General features: G+C 37.4%; 1 protein-coding gene across 4 annotated transcripts in view; it reads left to right on the top strand.

Moving 5' to 3' along the window:
- Positions 1 to 13,826, top strand: part of SLIT3 (slit guidance ligand 3) — a 772,326-nt gene that overhangs the window by 516,335 nt on the left and 242,165 nt on the right. For all 4 annotated transcript variants that reach the window (XM_031949421.1, XM_031949420.1, XM_031949423.1 and 1 more), the window contains one exon: positions 626 to 697. In XM_031949421.1, coding sequence (XP_031805281.1) covers positions 626 to 697 — 72 coding nt within the window. The remainder of the gene's footprint in view (positions 1 to 625; positions 698 to 13,826) is intronic.

The following is a 13,826-nucleotide window of genomic DNA, read 5'->3' as shown; positions in this document are numbered from 1 at the left end:
AGAGAGAATGGGTATGGGGAAAGCTTCTAGATATTTTTTTAGCATCTTCTGTTACTTGACAGTTGCCCACTCAGATATGTCTGTGCACTTTTATCCTCTTGACTGCATGGTTACTGTCATGGGGCTGCCTGTATCGAGGTGGTCCTTCACCAGCAGCCACCAGAGACTAAGAATATCTAGCAGGTCAATTGTCTTTGGCAGCTGCTGTGTTCTAGTTCCAAGTGACAAAGGGAAAGTGGTGAGATTAGTAAAAGACATGGGAGGCGGGGATGAGGAATGCTAAAAACTGTCAGGGCAGCAAGGGGCCCACACTGGGAGGTGGAATAAACATGGAACTGGGTGCCTAGTATAACAAATAGTTCAGCAGCTTGTGGCCTGGAGGTGGGGGACCACCCACACTGTGCGGCCAGGGAAGGCAAAGCTATGCTCTTTGCCTGGTAACCATTTCAACAAATGCTGTAACTTACAGAACAATGTGGATGTTGGGTCGCCAAGCCAGAGACTAAACAATCTGGAAAACACTTTTAACTGTGACTAAAGACGCCATGGGTTTTGTTATCTTAATGTGATGCAGATAAAGCAGGGGCCTTGGTGATTCATAGGATGCTTTTCTTCCCTTGTTTAGAGATCTGAGCGAGAACCAGATTCAGGGAATCCCGAGGAAGGCTTTCCGAGGCATCACTGATGTGAAGAACCTGTAAGTGATGTTCAAATTATTTGTTCTCCTGACGTTTGTCCTTTTCCGTTATGGGGATGAGCAGGTCATTGATAACTCAGGGTACTGGGGGCAAGAGATAGGATAGGGGGGAGGAGTTGTACTTGTTTCTATCTCTATGCATTTATTTGACATTTATTAAGTACTTGCTGTGTGCTAGGCACTGTGCAAAGTGCTGGGAATATAAAGGTGAAAAATAACGCAATCCTTCTCAGTGGACTTATAATGTGGGAGATATCATGTATATCAGGAGTCTTTTACACTCAGACCCTAATGAAATTCATTTCAGAGGTTTTGGTCAAATGTTCTCCAAAGGCTTTACTTTAAATTTCACTGCAGGTGTATCAGGACAGTTATTTTATTTCCTTTTTTTTTTTTTTTTGGAGGGGGGTCCCTAGTTATTACCTGGAAAATGTGTCCCAGGGCCTTGAAAGTATTACTTGCCCTTCTACAAGAGGGGAGAGGTAGCACCTTTGATCAAATCAATTGCAATGGCCCAGTATCAGCAGAATCACAACCTCCTTTGTCAAAGGAGTCTCCTCCAGCCTGATGTCTCATCATCACCTCTGGACCATTTCTTTCATGATTCTCAGGGTGATTTTGCAAGTGTTTCAGCTCGTCGAGTTGACTGCAGACACCTTCTGAGTTCTTCTGCGTTGTCTGCCCAAGCAACTGTTTTCCATATGTGTAGAGTACATATGTCAGGTTTGGAGATGAGCGCTGAGACATGGTCTGGTTTCCATATACAAACATTTCTGCCAGTTGGCATCCCCACAATTCAGGGGCAGAACGCTCCATTTCTAGGGATGAGTTTTTTATGACTCCCAACTGTCACTTTCTCTATAATTAATGTAGAGATTTTCAGTTTACAGAGATCCACCAGGGATGTAAGTGATGACTTCCAGATTTGTGTTATCAGCCCCTACATTGCTGAGAAAGATATTGCTAAAGGTTTAGAGCAAAGTCGGTATTTTACATACAGGCTTAGATGAAGAAATGAGAGGAGGAGATGTGTCAAGGTGGAAAGTAGAGGTGTTTGAAGCTTCTTGGAAATAGCATACCCATATGGACTATCAGGAAGACAGTAGATATATAATCCTAGAAAAATCACTTACTGCTGTTTGCCTTAGTTTCCTCATCTGCAAAATGGGGGCAGTAACATTCCCTTCTTTTCAGAGTTGTAAGGATCAAATGAGATAATAATTGTAAAGTACTTAGCATAGTGTCTGCCACATAGTAAGTACTAGATAAAAATGTTAGCTATTATAATCATTACTGTTACTATTATTTGCAGAGAATCAAGATTAGGTTGCAGAAGTATCAAAAGAAAGGTTTACAGCCAGAGAGATGTAGGTCAGAGATAAGAGAAAACTTTGTTATAACTGCTGCTTTCTTTATAAGAAAGCCTAGTATAGGGAAAAAATAAATTTATAAGCTAGATAATTTATAACAATAGATGGCATCTTAATAGTGCTTTAAGATTTACAAAGCACTTTACATTTCTTAATACATGTGATTCTCATAGTCACCCTATCATAAAGGTACTATAATTATCCTGATTTTACAAATAAAGAAACTGAGGCAAGGAGAAGTCCAGCGATTTACTTATCATCATACAGCTAGGGAATGTCTGGGGCAGGATTTGAACTTGGGATTTGACTCTAAGTCCTCACTATATTGTGCCACCTAGCTTCTAATAATCCCCCATGTTTATAAATAACACTTTTTTTAAAAAAACATTTTGAGATTTCATAACATTTTGTTCTTCAGGGTTTCCAGGGAATATGAGTATCCACAGTAACAAAATAAGTCCATAAGCTAAAGTATTTATATTAAAGTCATAGACTTTTGGTGTTAAAAAGGATCTCAAAGTTCATTTCATTCAACCTCTCATGTAATAAGTAAAGAAAATGAAGCTCAAAGAGTAGATGTTACTTTCCTAAAATCTTAGATCTCCTTAAAATCAAGGCTAGACTTAATTAATATTATTTAATTTCTTTCATATCAATGAGCAAAAATTTTGTGCTATAGCCCTTACTAAGAGATGCCCTAGAACTAATCTTTTCAGTTTACTTAGCAAACTGGTAACAATCCATCAATCATCTACAGTTTTACTAAACGTAAGTAATATCACTAGTATTTCATCAGTCACTCTAAGGAGACAGGAGTGAAGGGGTCAAAAGCTTATCACATCCAAGTACCAAGTTTACTGCATATTACATCTGTTCCACTCTCTGGTCCCAGATTTTTCTCTCTTCTTCAGAGAGAAGAACCAAGAAACATCCTCTCACTTGATTCATTTGGGGATGGAGGAAAAAAATCCATTACTAATCACCTAATCAAATTAAAGGAGGGTTATGCTTTTGATCAATCTGTCAATAAATACTTATTGAATGGCACCTAGTACATGCTGAAGTAATCTGTTGAATCTTTTGGGAATGAGATAATATGTGACCTTTTCCCAATAGGAATGGGCAGTCTATGCATATAAAAAGATAAGTAATAGCATTAGGCAGTGGGTGTGAGGTATCATTTTTGAGGTGCAGCTACATAGTAATATAGGAATTTGGGTAATAAAAACATCAGTTTGAGTTGAAGCTGTCAAAGGAAGAATCATAGAGAAGATAGAAGTTGAGCATCCTTTGTAAAAAGAAAATGGGTACAATTCAGAGAAAACAAGATGAAAAGTGAAAGTTTCTGTATGAATATATAATGCAAAGAGATAAATACATACAAACATACATCTATGTATATATAGATAATGAACATGATAAAAAGATGGATGGATAGATAGAAATAGATATGTATGTGTGCGTGTATATACATATTTGTACATATATGGGTAGAAATATATGAGGTTTTGGGGAAAGCAGGCAAGTCATCATTTCTTCATCTCCTAAACCAGAGACTAAATGCCCCATCCCACCTCATCCCCACATACAAACAAAATTATCATTTTATAATTATGAATGGAAATCACCAGTAGGCAGTTGAAGATGCAGAACTAGAGCTTAGGAGAAATGTCAGAGCCAAAGAAAAAAGACTTGGGAGTCATCTACATAGAGATCACATTGAAGATATAAGACCAGGTATACTTTTGAGGCAAAGGTTATATAAAGCATGTCTTTCATAAACTATCATAAGTGATAGGAACTTGAGACATCCTCCAGACTGATATTCTGATCATATAGATAGCTAAGCAAAACAAAATCTAGATGGTAAAATTCCAAATTCAACTGTATGTCTTATGAATTATCCTTTGCCATAAATTATTCATTTCACTGTCATCCTTAAGCTCTTTGGTTAGTTAAGACTATCTACATTTGTTACATTTGTTTTTTAAGTAGGAAGGTCCTATTAGTTTGTCCTTGAATCCATTATCTTTCCCCCATTTTGCAGATGAAGAAACTAAGACCCCAACCTGATTTAACAAATTAGCCAAACTTTAATAGGAAAAAAAGCCTAGAATTCCCAGCCCAGAGTTTCTTCCTTAAACTCCACTTTGCTGAGAGATTTAGAATTGTTAATAGCTTCTCCGCCGTCATTTCTATGAACCCAAATTGGCAAAGAGATTAATTCAAGAAGTGGTTAAAGGCATCTGGTGGCATAATGAAAAGACCACTGGGCTCAGAGTCAGGAAGACCTGAGTTTAAAATCTAGCCTATGAAACCCCATCCAAGTCGTTTAACTTCTGTTTGCCTCAGTTTGCCTTAACTATAAAACCTACCTCACAGTGTTACTGTGAAACTCAATTGAGACAATATTTGTGAAAGCATTTCAAACAATGCCTGACATATAGTAGGCAATATGTTAATTCTTATTTCCTTCTCTTTCCTCTTAAGAAAGTAAATGATATAGCAAGAGAGAAAACATATTGATTTGGGATAAATTAGTGTGGGTATGGAGTATCATTGGAAACCCCTCTATTTTTACAGGAATTAGAGAGAGGATGTAAGAGATGTTGATATGCAGTTGGGAGCACGATCACTAGTGTGATGGGGGAGCTGATGAAACTTTGACCATTGCCTCCCAGACACAGGAAGGAAGCCCCTAATTGCTTCCTGCTTCAAAAGAGAAGGGAGAGAAAGTAATTAACACGGAATGCCACTCAGCAATTACTAATGGACAGAGCTGTTTTGTGGACAGCACTATCCCTTTGGCTGCCTGGTTAGAGAAAGGAGATGTGGTGAATTGAAATAGAAAATCAGAAATAGACAGACAGACACACACACACAGACACACAGACGCACACACACTCTGTGTCTTGGTGAAATAATCAGCTCCCATTGGTTGAACCTGTGTGCAGACTATTCTGAAATCTATATATTCAGCCTTGGTTTTATCTCAGCTATCCTCAATTTATGGAGCTCCTTAAAATCAATTCATAGTATCCCTTTCATTCTTTAAAATTTATCTTATACCTCCTTCAGGAAATTCATTCTAATCCTGTTACCTTGTATCCTCCTTTCAGCAATTCTTTTGCATTTGCTTTGTATTTCTTTTTTAGAATTGAGATCTTTATTTTGTAGCCATTCCTCGAAGTTAAACAAAGAACAAATAATTTAAGATACTAATCTATGTGTAATAACATTTTGCTTGTTAAATTGAGGATGATGATGATAGTAACCATTAGGGACAGTATGGTATAGGGATTACGGGCCATATGCTTTATATTTGAATATCAAAGCATATGATGCCTTCCCCCCTAGATTGTAAGCCTCTCAAGGTTAGGAATTGTTTGATTTTTGTCTTAGTAACCCCAGTGCCTAGCATAATACTGTAGCATGTAGCCTGAGGAATCTTCTAGGGAGAAAGAGATGAATAGTCTTTTTCATTTAGTAAGCACCTCCTATTTTCCAGGTACTGTGCTAAGTGCTGGAAATATGAAGGAAATATACAGACAGGGAAAATAGACAAAGAAAGATGGCTAACTTCAATCCAGCCAAAGACTAATAAGAAAAATATAAAAACTGACAAAGAAAATTTTAAAAAGCAAAACAAAACCGTCCATCTAGCCCTAGCTCTCCCAGCAGTCATGTTTTCCTCTGTTTTTCAGTTTCCATTTACTCAGAGTGTGCAGGACAAGCATTCCAGAAGGGAAAATCAATAACCCCTGTCTTTGCCAGCTAGTAGAATTTGGAATTGACTGTTTGAAAACAAAGCTGGTCAGACTGCCTTTGTGTTTTCTAGTTAGTCTGTGTTGCATTGCTGCCCATGCCGGCCCCTGTGCTTCTTGAGATTAATGGGAGCTGTCTCTGCCCCACTGAGCATGATGTAATCTGTGTGTGTATGTGTGTGCGCAGAGACATGTGTGTGGAGATAAACCTGGACAACCACCCTGTTAGCAGCTCCATTCACCTTTAACATTCTCTCCCCTAGTATATCTCTGCAGTGATACTGGTGAATTTAATCCTTGTTGCCAGACCCTAGCAATGGGATGGAGCAGAGGAAGGACATTACTGAGAGTTGCATAAATATTCCATCTTAAGAATGGTATCCTGGCTTGTGAGATTGCAAGCCAATCCTGAAGTAGCTGAGTCTAGCTGTAAGGTATGGAGGAAATTGTTTATATGAGTAAAGTCAGATTAATATAATACTTCTCAATGAATCTCAAGTCTAGACAACCATCTCTCTACTATGTATTTAAAAAAATGATATGTAGTGATCAGAAGAAATGCTTAAAGATGAATATGAAGCTCAGTCTACAAGTAGCAGCACAGGAATGGAAGTTTGACAGGATTCCTCCCCAAGAGATCCTTGAAATCTTAGAAATGGTACCATTCTGAGCTGAAGAGGACCTTAGGGGTCATCTAAGCCATCATCCCAAATAAGTTTCTTCTCAAAGATCTCTAATGAGGGGAGAATTCATGACCTCGTGAGGCAGCCCATTTGACTTTGGGGCACTCTATTGTTCTTCCTTGTACTCACAGAATCATGAACTATTAAAGTTAGAAGAGACTTTTGAGCCAAGATATTTTCCCCTATGATTTCCATTTATTGGTCCTAGCTTTCCCATTTCAAGCCATGCAGGATAAATATAATCCCTCTTTTATATAACAAACTTCAAATATTTGGAAACGGTGATTATGTTCCCCTCAATTCTCTCTTTTTAAAGTTAAAACATCCCTAGTTCCCCCAACCAATGTTACATTTATGCAGCATTTTTAAGGTTATAAAATGCTTTATGTAAAATTTAAGTAGGAATTATTTTGCCTGTTGAGAGTGAAAAAAAATCCCAAAAATATTAGAATCCTCAGGTCAGTGTCATAGGTATGGTGAAAGAATTCACAAACTTAGTTTGTCTCCAAGTTAAGCGACAAAGATTTATTATGCTGACAATAGCAGGCTAAATTCCAAAAGGATTAACAAAGAACCAAAAGCAAGAAGATACATTTATAGGAAAAAGATAGACTGGGTGCTTCATGTCACTGATATGCTAATTTTATGGCTTAAAGGTTACATGTAGAATTGAGGAATGGTCTAGTATGTATCTATTGAATTTTATGGTTTAGGCTGGTATACACCTCATTATTGTCTTAGAAACTTTGTTATTACTGACCCACAGATTGTTGTCTGGCAGCCAGCAATGTCTGAAGAACTACAGAACTCCCAAGACTAGGTGGCCTTAGGGTTAGTGCCATATGTCTCCTAAAAGCTGTACCCCATTAATAGGAAGGAAGGGAATCAATTTCAGTGGTAGCATAAATGATTGAGAAGATGAGTAAAATAGCAGGAAAGAGAAAAATTTCACATTGAGGTGGGAGGAGTGGGTAAGGAGAGAGAGATGATGCTGAATCAGATATAAATGACAATCCAGTCACAGGTGTATTGATCTCATGAGATCTTTCCTTGTCTTCTTAGATGTTAATGGTTCCCCTTTAAATTACCTCACCATTATTTTATCCATTCTTAGGTATATTTATGTTGCCTTCCATGATAATAAGCCTCTTAAGATCAGTGACTATTTCATTTTTGAACTTTATATTCCTAAGAACTTAGTATAGTGGTTAGAACATAGTAGGCACTTACTAAATATCTGACTTAATTAAATGCCTGATTAAAAGGAGATGACCAGAGACTCAACCAACCCATCCTGCCTCTACAGGGATTGTACAGGTGGAAGTGAGTCTCCGAGAGAGAGAGATGTCATTGTAATAAGGGAGATGAGACTGAGCAACAGAGCAGAATCATTCGGTGTAGCATAGGGAACCTAAAAGGGAAATCAGATGCGGGAGCAGGGTTATTCTGATCTGTGAAGGACCATGAAAAGTGAGGAAATTGGTTTTTGAACTGCTATTGAAGAAGAAGCATGACCCTTATGTATTGATATCCAGGAATAAAACTTCAATGCCTCTAAACTTGTTATGACTGGGCCTTCGATAGATACAGGGTATCCCAAAAATTTTAGTGCCACTAATGCAATAAGCTGTATCCTATCTCACTTGATCCATTAACAATTCTGTGAGATAAGTACTTTAGATAATATTATGCCTCATCTTAGGGAAGGAAACTGAGGCATGGAAAGATTAAATAATTTGCCCAGTGCCACACAGCTTCTGAGTATCAGAGGTGGCTGTTCTCCATTGATATCAAGTCTAGCATTCTTTCTGCCTTCCCAAACTGCATGACAAGTACATTGTTTTCTACTTATTCTATATAATACAGTATTACACACTTAGGAAGTACTCAATAAATACTGATTGAATTATTGAATTAGGCTTGGTGAATTAAAAGGACGAAAGAGTAGATCATTACTATACTGGTCTAAATCAGGAGTTCTTAACTTTTTTGGGTGGGAGTATTTCATTGACTCTGGCAATCTGATGAAACCTATGGACTCTCTCTCAGAATAATGTTTTTAAACAAGTAAAATAAAATACATAGAATTATAAAGGAAATGGATTATATTGAAGTATAATTATCTGTACCCACATCTGTATATTTACATATAAATATACATCTATGTATATTCATACACATATAAATAAACAAGTTCAAGGTTAAGAGCAAGTTAAGAAGTAAGAAATCCTGGTCAAATATAAGATCTAACCAAAAATGTGTTGTGCATCTAAAATGAGATCTCTTTGAAAGTTTAAAAAAAAAATAGCAAAATAACACCAAATTTAGACCCACATTTAGGGTTTTTTCAAACTAGATTATTTTGGGGAGCTGGGAGAGATCAGCACAACACATTCAAATTAATGCACTAGTTTAAACTAGAAGTGTCAAATAGCAGTCCACATGTGGTTCATAATACTCCAGAGTGCAACCTAAATCAGATTAAAATGTAATTGGGAAATACTTAACAAAATAAATAACAATTCAATAAAACACAGATAAAATTACATTTAAAACTAAGTCAATATGTGGCCCATCAGGATCTTTATACATAGTCCTCCCTCCCCAACTTCTACTTGTTTGATCACCAGTGGCTTAAACCCTACTCTTTTAAAGTAGACTGTCCAGTGTAAGGGCCAGAGGATGTTGATTATAATACTATTCCTAAAGGCTTTTGAGACCAAGGATCCTATGGCACTATGAGAATATCACTAAAATTGGGAGCTAACAGCACAAGATGCTGTCTTGGCAGAAAATTTAAAAACCAAGGCAATAATATGCAGCTCAGGAAAGCTGTGCTGTTTTTTGGGATCCTAGTATTTAGTTTTCTTAGAAGAGTTATTGCACAGATCATTTTTATTTGTGAACTAAAAATGTTTAAATCTGTCCAAGGCATTTAGCTCTGCTGAGTACTAAATTTGCCTAGTAAAAAAGTTTTAGAAGAAATATCCCCAAAAGGATCCTAATCTACTCTCCAATCCATAAGGGAAAATCCCTTTGAAATCACTGACACTTTTGGCCTAGAGAAGGGAAGATTCAGAGGGGACATGATAGTTGACTTCAAGTATCTGAAGGGCTATCATATGTAAGGGAGATTAGATTTTTTTCTATTTGGCTCTAAATGAAAGAAATAGGAACAGTAGGATAAAATTATGAAGAGGTCACTTTAGGCTTGACACCAGGAAAAACACAAAACAAAAGGTTCACAATCAGAGCTAAAATCTAAAAGTGAAATGACTAGCTTGAGAGGTAAGTGGGGGACTCTTGGCCTTGCACATCTCTACATAGAAGCTGGATAGCCACTTGTTGGGTTTTTCCCTTTCTACATTATTTAGAGTCTTTCCCTTCTACATGATTTAAAGAGTTCTTAAAGGATCCTGTTCTGAAACACCCACCTTTGGGCTGAGTTTCTCCCTGGGTTGTTTAAATACCAAAGAATAGCTAATGGGAGCATTAGCAGAGAAGTATTGATAGCCTTTCAAAACACAAATAACAGCGACTTCAGAACTTCTTACTTCTCCCTGCTAAAGCGGCTCCTGGGCTTAGATCTCACTTTGGGTCTCATTAAGTCACTGCAGAAAGTTTACTACTAGCTGTTGGGTTCTTTTTTAGGTCTGGAAAAGTGGTGCTAATGACAAAGAGGAAAATTTTGCCACTTTTATTTGGTGACTCTGTCATCTCAGGGGAGAGACTAGAAAAAAATTCCTATCTCTTAACTTAGTCATTTAACTCCTCTGTGTTACAGTTTCCTCATCTGTAAAATGGGGATAATAATAGTACCTACCTCACAGGGTTGTTGTGACAAATGAGATGGTTTGTAAAGAGCTTTTACAAATATTAATACCATATAAATTCTGTTAGTAAAAATCATCATTATTAGTAACTCAATATACAGATATTTTTGAGCTCTTACTCGCTCCACTCTAACCTTCTCCCCCTCCATATCCCAATGCTAGGTATTATTGGTTTACAAGATACATCTCTGTTTTTATTTAATATTTTTCCCATTACATATAAAAACAATTTTTAATATTTGTTTTTAAATTTTTGAGTTCCAAATTATTTCCCTCCTATTTTCAAGAACTTTACAATCTAATTGAGATGATACATATACTCATGAAAAGATAACATACAGTGTGGGGTGAAAGATGCCATATGAGGAGATACAGATAGTAAGTGCTGCTTGTGTTCAAAGGATGACCACATCAGTTTAGACCAAAAGACTGGAAGTCATGGCAAGAGAAGATCAATTGGAGTAACTGGAGATTTCTAGTCTGAAAAGAGAAAATGTAGGGAGAACATGGTAGCAGTGGAGTACTTCAGAATTATAGAATTTGCAAGCTAGAAGGAATACAGGGTTCTGTCTAACCTATGCAGGAAGGGAATCCCCTCTCAAACATAACCCAACAAGTGGCTATCCAGCTTCTATGTAGAGATGTGCAAGGCCAAGAGTCCCCCACTTACCTCTCAAGCTAGTCATTTCACTTTTAGACTTTAGCTCTGATTGTTTGTGAACCATTTGTTTTGTGTTTTTCCTGGTGTCAAGCCTAAAGTGACCTCTTCATAATTCTACTCTACTGTTCCTATTTCTTTCATTTAGAGCCAAATAGAAAAAAATCTAATCTCCCTTACATATGATAGCCCTTCAGATACTTGAAGTCAACTATCATGTCCCCTCTGAATCTTCCCTTCTCTAGGCCAAAAATGTCAGTGATTTCAAATGATATTTGATGAATATGAATTAGAACAGTTCTGTGTGGCTGCAAGAGCTGAGAGTGAACCTTCAGAGAGGCAGATATAGGCTTGAGCTCAGAAAAAAACTTCCTAAAATTTAGAACTATCTAGAAATGGAATGAGATGGATACATTGAGAGGTAATAAGTTCCTCCCCACTAGAAGTCTGTAAATGAAGGATGGATGATCACATGGGTAGATTGTGTTAGATGAGATCCTTATTTAGAAATGCTTTGGACTAGACTTCTGTAGTCCCTTACAGCTTGCCTTTCCTACTGCAACTATATCTTTGATCTGACTGTTCTCTATGTCTAATGATTTTTAGAAATGTATGTTTTCAGTTCACCTAAACCACCTACCAACATAGGCTCCAAGAACCAACACAGTCCACCAGGGATATTCCGGTAATCTCAATATTTTTATATCACCCCCTATATCTTGTCACACCATAGTCCTTCTCAGTAAGGTCCTCATCAGCCCTCTCTCCCTTTAACTACTTCAATATTATTCCTAATCGGTTTCACTACTTCAGGACTTTATCCTATTCATTCTCTCCTCTGTGTAGCTGGAACATAGTGAGTGTAAAAGAGAACACTGTGTGATAAACCTGGAGAAAGTGGGATTGTGAAGTATTTGAAATGCCAGATAGAGAAGTCTGCATTTTATTCTGAAGGCAAGACCGAGTCATGAATCTTTTTGAGCAGAGAAATGGCAGGAGTCAGACCCTTACTTTAGAAATATCCACTTGACAATAATGTGAAGGATAAATTGGAGAAGCAAGCACTGGAGATAAGGAAAACAATTAGGAAACTTGCAATAATCTAGAGGAGAAGTGATGAGGTCATGAACTAGAGGCTGTTGTATAAATGGTGAGAATGGGAAGAGCATAAAAGAATCTTGCAGAAGAAAGAATCAGAAAGACTTTTCAATTGATTGGATGTGAGGAGAGAAATGGGGCATCTAGGTGGCACAGTGAATTGGGGGGGGGGGGAGCTTAGAATCAGGAAAACCTGAGTTCACCTGAGTTCATTTCCTTTCTCAGACACTTACTGCCTTTGTGATCCTGACCAAATTACTTAGAAATTTGCCTCAGTTTTCTCATCTGTCAAAAGGAGATAATAATAGAATCCAACTCCCAGAATTCTTGTGAGGATCAAATGAGATAATATTTGTAAAGTGCTTAGGACAATACCTGGCACATAGTAAGCACTATATACATCTTATCTGTTACTATTATTAACAGGAGTGCTGAAATGGGAGTTAGATGACTTGGCATTAGGTCTCAACTTTGTCACCATGTCTCTTGGGTGACAAAAGACTTTAATCTCTCAGTGCCTCAGTTTTTTAATCTCTAAAATAAGGAAGATCTTTAAAAATCTCTCCCAGACACATATTCTATGAGTCTATAAAACCAGATAACTTATCAAGAAGGTTTATAAAGATTTTCTTCTAAAGAATCCTATGAGGAAGACAGAGAAAATACAGAGTGTCCCAAAAGTCTTAGTGCACTTTTTAAGCTGGTAAAGTTTTGAAACTGCACTAAAGTCTTTTGGGGACACCCTAACCTCATTTTATACATGAGCTCAGAGAGGCTTAACAAAATGAAGACTGAAAAATATTTAATATCAGGATAAGAATAACTAGAGATGTAATTACAACAGCCACATTGGTGTAGTCAAACTAAAGACTGTGTAGAATAGGAGAACACCTCTTTTTTGCAAGTGGGTGGAGGGGAGGCAATTGGAGTTAAGTGGCTTGCCCAGGGTCACTCAACCTGTAAGTATTAAGTATCTGAGTCCAAATTTGAACTCAAATCATCTTGACTCCAGAGCTGGTGCTTTATCTACTCTGCCATCTAGTTGCCCCAGGAGAATACTTTCTTGAATGGGTAGAATAAATGATGGAGTTTTTCCTAAATTCTGGGATTCTTTTGGGAGGACAGGTGGATCATTCTAAAGCCAGACTTTGGTTTCAGTTAACCAGATCCTTCTTTTCATTACCCTCTCTAATCTTACCCATTCGCTAGTAGAAATGAGTAGTGGAAAAAAGGCATTTCTTATCTCTTGAGAAAAGCCAAGGTACCACTAATTTGTTACAATGGATGATTTGGAAAAAGAAGAGGAGAGAAGATTGGCAGAGGGTCAGAAATAGCCACTCTGTGAACATTGGGTTGCTTTGTGTGGGATGCTGCTACACTTTGTACACCACACAGAGGGTGGTATTTCGCTTCTGAGTTGTATCAGAGTTGACAAATCCATATGTGTCTCTCCTATGGTGTCAGCACTGAGCACTCCATCTCTGCCAGAATCATTCAGTTTTTTTTAAATTGACATATTAGAATGTGTCCATTTAAACCGATGGCTATTATTTGCTATTGTTAACATTTTTCTTTAAACTTCTGCCTATTATTACTCCAGGCACAAGTGCATGAACCTAAATTACATCTAAATGCCGATTATCACTTCTCAGGGACTGAATGTGCTGAGCATCCTACCTACCCAAGCAAATAAATACCCAGTGTAAAAGGTTAAGTTTACATG

Source organism: Sarcophilus harrisii, chromosome 2, assembly GCF_902635505.1.
Source record: "Sarcophilus harrisii chromosome 2, mSarHar1.11, whole genome shotgun sequence".
Lineage (NCBI taxonomy): Eukaryota > Metazoa > Chordata > Mammalia > Dasyuromorphia > Dasyuridae > Sarcophilus > Sarcophilus harrisii.
This window is presented reverse-complemented; position numbering and strand designations above follow the sequence as displayed.